Source organism: Mobula hypostoma, chromosome 16 (assembly GCF_963921235.1).
Source record: "Mobula hypostoma chromosome 16, sMobHyp1.1, whole genome shotgun sequence".
Taxonomy (NCBI): domain Eukaryota; kingdom Metazoa; phylum Chordata; class Chondrichthyes; order Myliobatiformes; family Myliobatidae; genus Mobula; species Mobula hypostoma.
In genome coordinates, this window is record NC_086112.1 from 2,742,395 (window position 1) to 2,758,601 (window position 16,207).

The 16,207-nt window shown below is 43.2% G+C and overlaps 1 protein-coding gene across 4 annotated transcripts in view; it reads left to right on the forward strand.

Moving 5' to 3' along the window:
* kiaa0825 (KIAA0825 ortholog) overlaps nucleotides 1-16,207 on the forward strand; it is a 309,600-nt gene that overhangs the window by 135,327 nt on the left and 158,066 nt on the right. The window contains exons 20-21 of one of the 4 annotated variants that reach the window (XM_063069275.1): nucleotides 11,844-11,906; nucleotides 15,398-15,478. The exons of 2 other annotated variants lie outside the window; for them this stretch is intronic. In XM_063069275.1, the coding sequence (XP_062925345.1) occupies nucleotides 11,844-11,906; nucleotides 15,398-15,452 (118 nt within the window). In that variant the 3' untranslated portion in view covers nucleotides 15,453-15,478. The remainder of the gene's footprint in view (nucleotides 1-11,843; nucleotides 11,907-15,397; nucleotides 15,479-16,207) is intronic. One more of the 4 variants, XM_063069273.1, reaches the window with a different exon arrangement.

Here is a 16,207-nt window from a genome sequence, read left to right on the forward strand (position 1 = left end):
ATGGAAAAAAGTACATTTGATGTTTCGGGCCAAAACCCTTTGACAGGACTTTTTTCCATAGATGCTGCCATAGATGTTTTGTATGTGTTGCTCAGATTTCCAGCATCTGGAGATTTTCGCTTGTTTGTGTTTCCTGCTATGATAGGTTTCTTTCCCTCCTCAACAGGGAATCATGTTACACTACAGGCTCTTATAAACCCAAAACAGCATTCAATAAAATATCTCTAAACTCTGGAGTATTCTTGGTGGATCTATCTGTTAGCTTCTATACTGCTATTATGAGACTATTAAACAATCCCCAGAACAATAAGATGGACGCTGAACATCACATTGTACCTCGTTATGGCCTTCCACCTTATTGTCTCCCTGCACTACACCTTTTCAGTAGCCACACATTTTATTCTACATTCTGTTATTGTTTTCTCTTGTGCTCCCTCAATGTACTGTTGTAATGAAATGATCTGTACAGTTGGCATGGAAAACCAGGTTTTTTTTACTGTACCTTGGTACGTATGACAATAATAAACCAGCATACTAGTTTAATTACAATCCTTTTTGTTGTTTTGAGTACGAAGGAGGAAATCAACTGACATTTTTTTGATAATGTTTTTAAACAGTGAAGCTAAAGTTGAATTGTGTGTTGTCATGATGTCTGCTGATGCTAATTGGCTGGGAAAGACAGAACGTGTAAATACAGTTACTCTGTTATGTGACTGATGGAAATGCTGCAGAAAATGTTAACCTCATCAGAAAAGCCTATTGAGATTTCCAAGTATAAATTATTCTTCAAAATTGAAAGTAATTATGTAATTAATTGTTCTATTCCTATTCAAATATGAATCTGTTATAAAATAAAAGCAGACTGTGCTGGAAGTACTGAAAGGATCTGGCAGCATCAGCAGAGAGAAACAGAGATGGTGTGTCAGGTCAATCAGCTTGTTGTTTATGTATGAAACTGGTCAAATGCCCAATCATAATCCTGCAATCCTAATATACCATGTTTTTCAATAACTAGTAGGTAATTAGTTTAATTTGAATGCCGTGCATTGATTTCTGAGAAAGCTTGAACTTTTGTGTAATGCCTACATTTTAGAGCACTTGAGTAAGATTTCTAGGATGAAATTTAAAGCTTGAGCATTACCCATAACTATTAGAACACATAAAGAAGAAAGGGGGAAAATATTATTAAGAGTTATTTATAGATGCAAAAATACCATTGGAATATTGGATATATTAGGAAATTAAAGGTGTGTGTAAGAGGAAAAATATAGTAATTATGGGGGATTGTAACTTGCCTATAAACTGAACAGATCAGATTTTGTGAGATAATGTGAAAGATCAATTTTTGAAATGCATTTGGGATACTTTTCTAGACCTAGAGGGAACAACTTGGCAAAGCCTGTTTTGGATCTTGTTTTGTGCAATGAAAAAGACTGATTGATAACCTTGTTGTAAAAGGACCGTGGGGGGGGGTGGAAGTAGCAATAATATCATATAAGCATAATATTACAGAACTTTACATTGAGTTTGAAAATGTGAAACTAGAGCTTAAATCTAAAGAAGCTATGAAAGTATGAAGGAAGAGCTGGCAATTGTTGAATATGAGAATACAGTGAAAGGCATGAAAGCAGGCAGGCATTAGTTGGCATTTAAAGAAATAATGCAAGAAATTAAAATAAATTTTAAGGTACACTTAAGAGAAATTTGGTTAATCTTTGGCTGATCAGCTAAATTAAAGATTGAAATACATAGCACAGCACAATACAGCACAGGAAGAAGACAGGATGTCTGTATTTACCATGATGCCAAAATTAAACTAATTCCACCTGCTTGCACATGGTCTTATGTTCCCTGTGTATTCCTTGAGCCTCTCTGAATGTGTCTTAGCTGACACTATTGTGTTTGTCTCCACCACCACCCCTGACTGTGCATTCCAGGCAGTGCCTGCTACTCTCTGTATATAAGCAACACACATCAAAGTTGCTGGTGAATGCAGCAGGCCAGGCAGCATCTGTAGGAAGAGGTGCAGTCGACGTTTCAGGCCGAGACCCTTCGTCAGGACTAACTGAAGGAAGAGTGAGTAAGGGATTTGAAAGTTGGAGGGGGAAGGGGAGATCCAAAATGATAGGAGAAGACAGGAGGGGGAGGGATAGAGCCAAGAGCTGGACAGGTGATAGGCAAAAGGGGATACGAGAGGATCATGGGACAGGAGGTCCGGGTTGAAAGACAAGGGGGGGGGACCCAGAGGATGGGCAAGAGGTATATTCAGAGGGACAGAGGGAGAAAAAGGAGAATGAGAGAAAGAATGTGTGCATAAAAATAAGTAACAGATGGGGTACAAGGGGGAGCTGGGGCCTTAGCAGAAGTTAGAGAAGTCGATGTTCATGCCATCAGGTTGGAGGCTACCCAGACGGAGTATAAGGTGTTGTTCCTCCAACCTGAGTGTGGCTTCATCTTTACAGTAGAGGAGGCCATGGATTGACATGTCAGAATGGGAATGGGATGTGGAATTAAAATGTGTGGCCACTGGGTGATCCTGCTTTCTCTGGCGGCCAGAGCATAGATGTTCAGCAAAGCGGTCTCCCAGTCTGCGTCGGGTCTCGCCAATATATAAAAGGCCACATCGGGAGCACCGGACGCAGTATATCACCCCAGTCGACTCACAGGTGAAGTGTTGCCTCACCTGGACGGACTGTTTGGGGCCCTGAATGGTGGTAAGGGAGGAAGTGTAAGGGCATGTGTAGCACTTGTTCTGCTTACAAGGATAAGTGCCAGGAGGGAGATCAGTGGGGAGGGAGGGGGGGGGACGAATGGACAAGGGAGTTGCATAGGGAGCGATCCCTGCGGAATGCAGAGAGGGGGGGGAGGGAAAGATGTGCTTAGTGGTGGGATCCCGTTGGAGGTGGCGGAAGTTACGGAGAATAATATGTTGGACCCGGAGGCTGGTGGGGTGGTAGGTGAGGACCAGGGGAACCCTATTCCTAGTGGGATGGTGGGAGGATGGAGTGAGTGGAGTGAGAGCAGATGTACGTGAAATGGGGGAGATGCGTTTAAGAGCAGAGTTGATAGTGGAGGAAGGGAAGCCCCTTTCTTTAAAAAAGGAAGACATCTCCCTCGTCCTAGAATGAAAAGCCTCATCCTGAGAGCAGATGCGGCGGAGACGGAGGAATTGCGAGAAGGGGATGGCGTTTTTGCAAGAGACAGGGTGAGAAGAGGAATAGTCCAGATAGCTGTGAGAGTCAGTAGGCTTATAGTAGACATCAGTGGATAAGCTGTCTGCAGAGACAGAGACAGAAAGATCTAGAAAGGGGAGGGAGGTGTCGGAAATGGACCAGGTAAACTTGAGGGCAGGGTGAAAGTTGGAGGCAAAGTTAATAAAGTCAACGAGTTCTGCATGTGTGCAGGAAGCAGCGCCAATGCAGTCGTCGATGTAGCAAAGGAAAAGTGGGGGACAGATACCAGAATAGGGACGGAACATAGATTGTTCCACAAAGCCAACAAAAAGGCAGGCATAGCTAGGACCCATACGGGTGCCCATAGCTACACCTTTAGTTTGGAGGAAGTGGGAGGAGCCAAAGGAGAAATTATTAAGAGTAAGGACTAATTCCGCTAGACGGAGCAGAGTGGTGGTAGAGGGGAACTGATTAGGTCTGGAATCCAAAAAGAAGCGTAGAGCATTGAGACCTTCCTGATGGGGGATGGAAGTATATAAGGACTGGACATCCATGGTGAAAATAAAGCGGTGGGGGCCAGGGAACTTAAAATCATCGAAAAGTTTAAGAGCGTGAGAAGTGTCACGAACATAGGTCGGAAGGGATTGAACAAGGGGTGATAAAACCGTGTCGAGGTATGCAGAAACAAGTTCGGTGGGGCAGGAGCAAGCTGAGACAATAGGTCGGCCAGGACAGGCAGGTTTGTGGATCTTGGGTAGGAGGTAGAAACGGGAAGTGCGGGGTGTGGGCACTATAAGGTTGGTAGCAGTGGATGGGAGATCCCGTGAGCGGATAAAGTCGGTGATGGTGTGGGAGACAATGGCCTGGTGCTCCTTAGTGGGGTCACGATCGAGGGGTAAATAAGAGGAGGTATCCGCGAGTTGTCGCTGTGCCTCGGCAAGGTAGAGGTCAGTACGCCAGACTACAACAGCACCCCCCTTATCGGCGGGTTTAATAATAAGGTTAGGATTAGTGCGGAGGGAGTGGAGAGCAGAGCGTTCCGAAGGAGTGAGGTTGGAATGGGGACAAGGTACAGTGAAGTCGAGACGGTTGATGTCCTGTCGGCAATTAGCGATAAAGAGATCCAGAGCAGGCAGAAGACCAGAGCGGGGTGTCCATGAAGAAGAGGAGGGTTGAAGACGGGAGAAGGGGTCATCGGTGGGGGTGGAAGAGTCGTTGCCGAAGAAGTAGGCTTGGAGATGGAGACGGCGGAAGAAAAGTTCCGCATCATGGCGAACACGGAACTCGCTGAGGTGTGGGCGAAGGGGGACAAACGTGAGGCCCTTACTGAGAACAGGGCGTTCTGCCAACGACAGTTGAAGGTCGGAGGGGATGGTAAAGACCCGGCACGGATGAGAGCTGGGATCAGAGGGGGGAGGGGGGAGGCTGGAGAGGGGAGGGCAGCCTCCCCCCTACCCCCTCTGATCCCAGCTCTCATCCGTGCCGGGTCTTTACCATCCCCTCTGACCTTCAACTGTCGGAGGCAGAACGCTCTGTTCTCGCTCTTGGGTGAGAGGAAGATGGAGCCTCCGAGGGCCCAGGAGCTGACGGTGGGATCTGAGGGAGACGGGACTGCAGATCTCCCTCCTGGCACTTATCCGTGTAAGCAGAACAAGTGCTACACATGCCCTTACACTTCCTCCCTTACCACCATTCAGGGCCCCAAACAGTCCTTCCAGGTGAGGCATCACTTCACCTGTGAGTCGACTGGGGTGATATACTGCGTCCGGTGCTCCCGATGTGGCCTTTTATATATTGGCGAGACCCGACGCAGACTGGGAGACCGCTTGGCTGAACATCTACGCTCTGTCTGCCAGAGAAAGCAGGATCTCCCAGTGGCCACACATTTTAATTCCACATCCCATTCCCATTCTGACATGTCTATCCACGGCCTCCTCTAAAGATGAAGCCACACTCAGGTTGGAGGAACAACACCTTATATTCCGTCTGGGTAGCCTTCAACCTGATGGCATGAACATCGACTTCTCTAACTTCCGCTAAGGCCCCACCTCCCCCTCGTACCCTATCTGTTACTTATTTTTATGCACACATTCTTTCACTCACTCTCCTTTTTCTCCCTCTGTCCCTCTGAATATACCTCTTGCCCATCCTCTGGGTCCCCCCCCCTGTCTTTCTTCCCGGACCTCCTGTCCCATGATCCTCTCGTATCCCCTTTTGCCTATCACCTGTCCAGCTCTTGGCTCTATCCCTCCCCCTCCTGTCTTCTCCTATCATTTTGGCTCTCCCCCTCTCCCTCCAATTTTCAAATCCCTTACTCACTCTTCCTTCAGTTAGTCCTGACGAAGGGTCTCAGCCTGAAACGTCGACTGCACCTCTTCCTACAGATGCTGCCTGGCCTGCTGCATTCACCAGCAATTTTGATGTGTGTTGCTTGAATTTCCAGCATCTGCAGAATTCCTGTTGTTTACTCTATGTATATAAATACCTTTCTTTGTATGTACTTCTTTAAACCCTTCTCTCTCTGCCTCTCCCTCTCCCTCTCCTTCTCTCTCTCCCCCTCCCCTCCCCAACCCTCTCCCCATTCCCCCATCCCCTCCCCATTCCCCCATCCCCTCCCCATTCCCCCATCCCCCATCCCTCATCCCCATCCCCAAACCCTATCCCCATCCCCACTTCCCCACTTCCCCATTCCCCCTTTCCCCCTTTCCCCCTTCCACCCTTCCCCTCTTCCCCCTTCCCCTTCCTCCCCCTCCCCCTTAAAATATGCTCTCCAGTATTTGACATTTCCCTGGGAAAGTCACTCTGACTATCTACCCTATCTACAGTATACCTCTCATAATATTATGTACCTCTGTCAGGTACCTCTGCAGCCTCTAACTTTCCCAGTTTGTCCAGCTACCCACCTGATAGCCTGAAGGTGAGCAAAAGCCAGCATGGATTTATGGAAAGAAAATGATGTTTGACTAATCTGCTGGAGTTGTTTGAGCATATGACTAGTAAGATAGGAAAGAAGGAAGCAATGGAATTCCAGAAGGCTCTTGATAAGATGCCATATAGGAGATGGGTTAATAAGGTAACAATACACAGAACTGATGCTACTGTACTGATATGTATTTAGAATTGGTTATTGGACAGCAGCAAAGAATGGAAATAGAAAGTTTCTTCTCAGGTAGGCAGGCAATAACTACTAAGCTACAGCAGTGATTGGTGATTCAAGTTTATTTATCGCGAGCATTTCAAAACATACAGAGAGGTGTGTCATTTTGCGTTAACAACCAACACACACGAGCGTATGCTGGGGGCAGCCCTCAAGGGTTGTCACATGTTTGACACCAACAGAGAATGCCAACAGTACTCAGAACATGTCCACAATGTTCGGGTAAATGGTGTGCTAGACTTTATATTGAGAAAGCTTAATAATTGGAGTATAACACACATAAAAGTTGCTGGTGAATGCAGCAGGCCAAGCAGCATCTCTAGGAAGAGCTACAGTCGATGTTTCGGGCCGAGACCCCTCGTCAGGACTAACTGAAAGAAGAGCTAGTAAGAGATCTGTTGCTTCAAATTCCAGCATCTGCAGATTTCCTCGTGTTTGCGTAATTGGAGTACAGTAGTCTTAATAATTATATAGACTGTAGATGAGATTGTATCTAGACTGTTGTGTACAGTTTTGACTTCTTAAACCAAGAAAGTAAATACTTGCTGTGCACTAAAGACTATCTGGATTTTGCTGAAGAAGGTCACAGCAAAACTTGATAAAGTTTTGAAGAAAGTAAATGGTTCTGAGCCTTATTAGCCAGAATATAAGAGCATGCAGGTCATGTTACAACCTCATAAAACTTTGGTTGGACCACATCTGGAGTATTTTGTACAGTTTTGGTTACCACATAATAGGAAGGATGTGATTATACTGGAGAGTGTGTAGAGGAGATTCACTGGATTTTTCCAGAGATGGAAATATTTTGTTTATGGAAAGTGACTAGGTAGGTTGGGTTTGTTTATTTGAGGAGGAAGAAGCTGAGGAGGGACCTGATGGAAGTACTACGTAGTTATGAGAAGCAAAGATAAGTTGTACAGTGAGAATCTTTTCCTAATAATAAAGATATCTAAAACTAGAGGGAATAGGTTTAAGTTGAGAACTGAGAGGGTTACACTTGAACTACAGGGCGACCAATATCCTTTCAGGGAGGTTTGTTAATGCTATTGTGGAGGCTTTAAACTAGATTTGCAGGGGAATGGGAACCAGAGTGTCAGAGCTGACAGTGTGGCCGGGGTGAAAATAAATGATGTTAAAAGTTCAAGCAAATCCGCTAATAGAAAGGTTGTGAGTGGTGGTAAAAATCTTCTGAGGTGTATATACTTTAATGCTAGGAGTATTGCGGGGAAGGCGGATGAGTTGAGGGCGTGGATTGACACGTGGAATTATGACGTTATAGCAATTAGTGAAACTTGGCTACAGGAAGGGCAGGACTGGCAGCTTAATATTCCAGGGTTCCGATGTTTAAGATGTGATTGAGGCAGAGGAGTGAAAGGTGGGGGAGTAGCATTGCTTGTTAGGGAAAATATTACAGCAGTGCTCAGGCCGGACAGATTAGAGGGCTTGTCTACTAAGTCCTTATGGGTGGAGCTGAGAAACAGGAAAGGTATGGCCACATTGGTGGGATTGTATTACAGACCACCCAATAGTCAACGAGAATTGGAAGAGCAGATCTGCAGAGAGATAGCAGACAACTGCAGGAGACATAAAGTTGTGGTGGTAGGGGATTTTAATTTTCCATATATTGATTGGGACTCCCATACTGTTAGGGGTCTAGATGGTTTAGAGTTTGTAAAATGTGTTCAGGAAAGTTTTCTAAATCAATATATAGAGGGACCAACTAGAGGGGATGCAATATTGGATCTCCTGTTAGGAAACGAGTTAGGACAAGTGACATAAGTCTGTGTAGGGGAGCACTTTGGTTCCAGTGATCATAAGACCATTAGTTTCAACTTGATCATGGACAAGGATAGATCTGGTCCTAGGGTTGAGGTTCTTAACTGGAAGAAGGCCAAATTTGAAGAAATGAGAAAGGATCTAAGAAGCGTGGATTGGGGCAGGTTGTTCTCTGGCAAGGATGTGATCGGTAGGTGGGAAGCCTTCAAAGGAGAAATTTTGAGAGTGCAGAGTTTGTATGTTCCTGTCAGGATTAAAGTGAATAGGAATAGGGAACCTTGGTTCTCAAGGGATATTGCAACTCTGATAAAGAAGAAGAGGGAGTTGTATGACATGTATAGGAAGCAGGTGCTTGAGGAGTATAAGAAGTGCAATAAAATATTTAAGAAAGAAATCAGGAGGGCTAAAAGAAGACATGAGGTTGCCTTGGCAGTCAAAGTGAAGGATAATCCAAAGAGCTTTTACAGGTATATTAAGAGCAAAAGGATCGTAAGGGATAAAATTGGTCCTCTTGAAGATCAGAGTGGACGGCTATGTGTGGAACCAAAGGAAATGGAGGAGATCTTAAATAGGTTTTTTGCGTCTGTATTTACTAAGGAAACTGGCATGAAGTCGATGGAATTAAGGGAAACAAGTAGTGAGATCATGGAAACTGCACAAATCGAAAAGGAGGAGGTCCTTGCTGTCTTGAGGAAAATTAAAGTGGATAAATCCCCGGGACCTGACAGGGTGTTCCCTTGGACCTTGAAGGAGACTAGTGTTGAAATTGCAGGGGCCCTGGCAGAAATATTTAAAATGTCGCTGTCTATAGGTGAGGTGCCGGAGGATTGGAGAGTGGCTCATGTTGTTCCGTTGTTTAAAAAAGGATCGAAAAGTAATCCGGGAAATTATAGGCCAGTAAGTTTAACATTGGTAGTAAGTAAATTATTGGAGGGAGTACTAAGAGACAGAATCTACAAGCATTTGGACAGACAGGGACTTATTAGGGAGAGTCAACATGGTTTTGTGCGTGGTAGGTCATGTTTGACCAATCTATTGGAGTTTTTCGAGGAGGTTACCAGGAAAGTGGATAAAGGGAAGGCAGTGGATATTGTCTACATGGACTTCAGTAAGACCTTTGACAAGGTCCCGCATGAGAGGTTAGTTAGGAAAATTCAGTCGCTAGGTATACATGGAGAGGTGGTAAATTGGATTAGACATTTGCTCAATGGAAGAAGTCAAAGAGTGGTAGTAGAGAATTGCTTCTCCGAGTGGAGGCCTGTGACTAGTGGTGTGCCACAGGGATCAGTGCTGGGTCCATTGTTATTTGTCATCTATATCACTGATCTGGATGATAATGTAGTAAATTGGATCAGCAAATTTGCTGATGATACAAAGATTGGAGGTGTAGTAGACAGTGAGGAAGGTTTTCAGAGCCTGCAGAGGGACTTGGATCAGCTGGAAAAATGGGCTGAAAAATGGCAGATGGAGTTTAATACAGACAAGTGTGAGGTATTGCACGTTGGAAGGACAAACCAAGGTAGAACATACAGGGTTAATGATAAGGCACTGAGGAGTGCAGTGGAACAGAGCAATCTGGGAATACAGATACAAAATTCCTTAAAAGTGGCGTCACAGGTAGATAGGGTGGTAAAGAGAGCTTTTGGTACATTGGCCTTTATTAATCAAAGTATTGAGTATAAGAGCTGGAATGTTATGATGAGGTTGTATAAGGCATTGGTGAGGCCGAATCTGGAGTATTGTGTTCAGTTTTGGTCACCAAATTACAGGAAGGATATAAATAAGGTTGAAAGAGTGCAGAGAAGGTTTACAAGGATGTTGCTGGGACTTGAGAAACACAGTTACAGAGAAAGGTTGAATAGGTTAGGACTTTATTCCCTGGAGCGTAGAAGAATGAGGGGAGATTTGATAGAGGTATATAAAATTATGATGGGTATAGATAGAGTGAATGCAAGCAGGCTTTTTCCACTGAGGCAAGGGGAGAAAAAAACCAGAGGACATGGGTTAAGGGTGAGGGGGGAAAAGTTTAAAGGGAACATTAGGGGGAACTTCTTCACACAGAGAGTGGTGGGAGTATGGAATGAGCTGCCAGACGAGGTGGTAAATGCGGGTTCTTTTTTAACATCTAAGAATAAATTGGGCAGATACATGGATGGGAGGTGTATGGAGGGATATGGTCCGTGTGCTGGTCAGTGGGACTAGGCAGAAAATGGTTCAGCACAGCCAAGAAGGGCCAAAAGGCCTGTTTCTGTGCTGTAGTTTCTATGGTTTCTATGGTTCTATGGTTAGAGAAAAGCTGAAGTAGAGTTTTCTCAGCCAAAGAGTAGTTGTCATTTGGAGTGCACTACTTGAAAACGTGGTGGACTCAGGTAATCTCACGACATTCAAAACGTATCTTAACATGAATCTTCAAGACTTAAAAGACTATGGACCAAGTGTTGGCAGTGAGATTAGCATAAATCAGTGGTTCCCAACCTTTTTTATGCCATGGACCAATAGCATTAAACAAAGGGTCTGTAGGCCCCAGGCTCTGAACCCCTGGCATAGATTGATCTGATGGCAGCCATGGATGTTTGTGGGCTGAAGGCTTCATTTTCTGCACGATGACTCAATCTGCATCTGCTCCGAATAGCTTACCAACTCATAAATATAAGATCTCTTTGACCACTGCCCCACTTGAGACCTTTCACAGGCCTCGTTAAATTCCATGGAGACCATATCATCTTCACTCCCCTTATAATTTCACTTACTTTGAAAAGTTTTCCTGATCATGGGGATTTATATGTTTTAAGGCTGTGAAAACATCTAATAAATAAAACAATAATAATTTTTTTAAAAAACATAGCTTCTTCAAGGGCAAATACTACCTGACTAATTGGATTAATTTCTTTGAAGAAGTGACAGAGAGCATAAATGAGGCAGAGCAGTAGATGTGATGTTCATGGACATTAGTTAGACTTTTGACAAGATCTCACAGATAGGAGTTGATCAAAAGGTTCAGGCCAGTGGGATCCAGGGAGGTTAGCAAACTGGATCCAAAATTGGCTTGGCAGTAGGAGACAGAAAAAAGTGGTAGGATGATGTTTTTATGACTGGATGCATGTAATCAGTGTTGTCCTTCAAGGATTAGTGTTAGGATATTTGCTGTTTGCAAAATACATTAGTGACTTCAGTATACTTGTTAGAAGTATGATTTATAAATTTGCAGATGACACAAAGACGAGTGTTGAGAGTGTGGAAGTAGACATACGTTGCAAAGAGACACTAATGTGTCAAATAGGCTGAGAAATGGCGGAGAGAAATTAATCCAGGTAAAAGTGAGGTGATATATTTTGGGAGTCCAGTGAGACTAGGACATACAACATGAATGGTAAAGTCCTAAGGAGTTTGAAGAACTGAAGAGCCTATGTGTGTCATCTAAAGAGCATGAAGGTGACAGCACAGCACAGGTAGATAATGTGATTAAGAAGATATATGGGATACTGGCCTTCATTTGTTAGGCCACTGAATGTAGAGGAAGTTATTTATGCTTAAAGTATATAACTCTGGTATATAATTCTGGTCAGGCCACGATTCACAAAGATGTTGAATGAGGAAAGACTGGAGAAGCTAGATCAGTTCTCACTGGTTTTCACTTTTTTGAGGCGGTTAAGAGGGGAGTTGGTTGAAGTATATAAAATTATGATGCTTTTGGGTAGGATAAACTGCAGGAAATCTTTCTCCATTTCAAACTGTAGGATATTGGCAAGGAGGACGAGATTTAGAGGATATCTGAAGGAACCTTCTTCACCCAGATGGTGGTAAGTATTTGGTATGCACTGCCTGAGAGAGTGGTTGAAACTGGACCACACATGGCATTTAAGGATTATCTAGATAAGCACTTGAATCACTTAGGCACAGAAAAGAATGGCTTACATGCCAGTTTATATGATTAATACAAATGGGTGTCCATGGGTCAGTCTGGACAAGTTGGGCCAAATAGTCTGGTTTCAAGCGATATGATTTTATGACTATGATTTGCTATCTCCTCCCTTTCTAGAATTTTGTTCAAGAATTCCACTGTTCCTCTCCATAGGTTCTCCAGCTGAAATACCTCCCCATAAACTATGTGTTCCCAACCTTTTTTATTCCTTGCCATTAAGCAAGGGGTCAGTGGATCCCAGGTTGGAAACCCCTGTCATAAATGAATACAGATGATAACTCTTCATTTAAGGCATCGTCTATGTACTTGTGTGCCACTCACAGATGGTCAATTTGATGTGAAATATGCCCTACTCTTTCCATTAATCCTCACCAATTTTTATCGATGCACAACAGAAAGCGTTCTATCCAGGTGCATCATGGTTTGGTATTGCAACTGTTCTCCTCAAGATCGCAAGAAGCTACAAAGAGTTGTGGACACAGCTCAGCACATCATAGAAACCACCCTCCCCTCCTTTACTTCTTTCTACACTTCTTGCTACCTCAAAATGCAGCCAACATAATCAGTGACCCTTTCCTTGCCCTGCTATTCTCTCTTCCCCTCCCTTCAGCAGGCAGAAGATACAAAGGCACGTACCAGCAAGCTTAAGGACCATTTCTGTCCTGGTGTTACAAGATTATTGAACTGACCTCTTGTATGATACAATAGACTCTTGAACTCACAATCTACTTCATAATGGCCTTACATCTTCTTGTCAGCATACTGTGCACTTTCTCCATAACTGCATTCTGCTTTTCCCTTGTACTACCTTGAGCACGGATGTAGTGCAATGATGACATGCAGAACAAAGTTTTTCACTGTACCTTGATACATGTAACAGTAATAAACCAAATACCAATTTCTCCAGTTACCCCCTTGCCCTTAATATACTCACAAAATGTTTCCTTTTTCCTTAATCTTGCCTGTTAGTGCTATTTAGTGTCTCACATTCACCTCCTAATTATATTCCCCGCCCCAACACACATTTTTTATATCATAACAAAAACAAAGTTCTGGAGTTCAGGAAATACTTATGGAGGCAAGGGAATAGTCAGAACCCTGTGTCAAGACTGATGACAGCAGATGCTGTAATTTGGAGGAATTTGCTCCAGAATGAGAATCAGGTTTAATATTACCGGCATATGTCATAAAATGTGTTAAATTTGCGGCAACAGAACAGTGCAATACACGATGAAAATAGAAAAAAAATTACAGTAAGTATATACATCTATATTAAATAGTTACAATAAAGTAAGTAATGCGAAAACAGAAATAAAAAGGTAGTAAGGTAGTGTTCATGGGTTCGATGTCCATTTAGAAATCAGATGGCAGACGAGAAAAAGCTGTTCCTGAATCACTGAATATGTCTCTTCAGGCTTCTGTACCTCCTTCCTGATGGTAACAGTGAGAAGAAGGCACGTCCTGGGTGGTGGGGGTCCTCAACAATGGATGCCACTTTTCTGAGGCACTACTCCTCGAGGATGTCTTGGATACTGCAAAGGCTTGTACCCATGATGGTGCTGACTAATTGTACAACTTTCTGCAGCTTACTTCAGTCCTGTGCAGTAGCTCATCACTCTAGATGGTGATGCAGCCAGTCAGAATGCTCTCCGTGTAGAAATATTCGAGTGCTTTAGGCGACAATCTGAGATATTGATACCTAGGAACTTGAAATTTCTCACTTTTTCCACTTCTGATCCCTCTATGTGCATTAGCTAGTGTTCCATCGTCTTACATTTTCTGAAGTCCACAATCATCTCTTTGGTTTTACCAATGTTGAGTGCAAGGTTGTTAGTACGACACCACTCAACTAGCTGGTATATCTCGCACCTGTACACCCTCTCGTCACCATCTGAAATTTTGCCAACAATGGTTGTACCATCAGCAAATTTATGGATGGCATTTGAGCTATTCCTAGCCACACAGTCATAAGTGTAGAGAGAGTAGAGCAGTGGGCTACGCAAACACCCCTGAGCTGCTCCTGTCAGCAAGGTGGCTATCCGGATTACTGTATCTAGAATGTCTTGTGTTTTCACACACTTTCTATTCCCTTTTGGGCCTCTCCTGTTTTCAGTTATCTATACCTCCAGTGGGATACCTTTTGTTTCATTATCCAATCCCCCCTCCCCCAATTTTCCTTAATACTCAAGGTTCTTGGACTTGTTTGTCTTACTTTTACCTTATAGGAACACCATGCTTCTGACTCTGTTTCATGTTTGAAATACTGTAACGGGCTACATTTATTTATTGAGTCACAGCATGGAATAGGCCCTTCTAGCCCACCACACCACCAGCAACCCGTGATTTTACTTTAGCCTAATCACAGGACGATTTTCAATGACCAATTAACCTGCTAACTGGTATGTCTTTAGATTGTGGGAAGAAACTGGAGCATGCAGGGAAAACCCATGCATTCCATGGGGAGGACATACAGTTTCCTTAATTTTGTACTCTGTGTTAGCAGAAATGAAAAGTAATGAGCAGAACAAAAGAATAAGACTACTCTGAAAATTGAAGTCCAGATACAAGTTTTTTTTTGTAAACTAGGCATGCACAAAGTGCTCTCCTAAACTCTGAGAGAATAAATAAGAAAATCCAGTACTAGAGTTAAAGTTTAAATCAATTACAGTCCTCAGTATTCACCACCTCCATTGTGCCTGGTCTTATGTAGATTGTCTTACAATGTAACAGTAATTAATGTCTCATAGTTCACTTCATCACATATAACCATATAACAATTACAGCACGGAACCGGGCCATCTCGGCCCTTCTAGTCTGTGCCGAACTCTTACTCTCACCTAGTCCCACCAACCTGCACTCAGCCCGTAACCCTCCATTCCTTTAGAAAAGGAACAGAACATAGAAAGGACATAGAAAGACAAATTTGAGTATCGTTCAAAAGAGATATTTATTATGTTGTATAGACCATGAATTTTCTTGCAAGGTAAAATTGTGAAAAATGTAGGTAGTGCGATCACTTGAGTCAAGCAAGATGTTCTCTTAAGTCAGGTTGTCTATTTGTGGGTTCTCAGGTGGCTGGAGAGGCCAATATGGGGTCCACGTATTCTGGGTCAGTGTGAGGATGTGTAAATGGTAGCTGTGCTTAGTGGTTGGGTTTTTTTGGTTGTTCAGTTTCTCCTTTCACAGCAGCCACTTGTTCTCTGCAGTACAGTGGAGGTCGTTCTCTTATAGCACAGCTCCCTCTTGAACAGACTTTCTCCAGGTGTACCTATTGAGTGCAATGCCTTCCCAGTTTTTATACGTACTGTAATGTTAAATTTCATCAAGATGATTTTGATGTTATCTTTGAAGTGTTTCTTTGCCCACCAGGGACTCGCTGACCTCCCTTCAACTGGAAGTAAAGGATCTGTCTAGGAAGACATGAGCTAAGCATCCAGATAGGTGAAAAGGGTAGGGTTTATTAAATAATGTTTGAATAAACTGGCTGGAGTAATCATTCAATAACAAATTTATTATTATAGAAATTTATTTATATTGACCTAGTAAAATATTTGCTAATTTGTGAGTGACAATGGCCCAAATAGGAAGAAATATTGTAGACAATATTTCACTTTGGACTTCAAATCAGTGTACAAAATAGAAGTATTGAGGCTACACTTGAGTAGGCTTTTTATGGCCATTGCCCTTCAGTCTGTATCTAACATTACTACCAAGTTCAAGTTTGCACAAGTCATTTTCTAAAACATCATGTAGCTGTTAGTCAAAGGCTGCAGGATAACTTTCCATTAAAATTGAGCTTTCTCACTTGCTGACTGAAACCTGAAGGTGACTTAGTGAAGGAGACTGTTTTTAGCTTCTGTGAGAAAAGGTAACTCCTATTGTTCTAACTGTAAGATACTTTGCCCTAGTGCAGCATTATTTAATTTTATTTATTTGGCGATAGAGCACAGAGTAAACCCTTCCAGTCCTTCAAGCCTCACCGCTACAGCAACTCCAACAAACCAATTAATCCTAACCCAATCATTGGACAATTTATAATGACCAACTCATCTTTGTGGTATGCCTTTGGACTGTGGGAGGAAACTGGAGCACCAGGAAAAACCCATGCAATCCATGAGATACAGACTTCTTACTGAATGGCACTGGAATTCAACTCTGAACTCCAGAATGCCATAATTG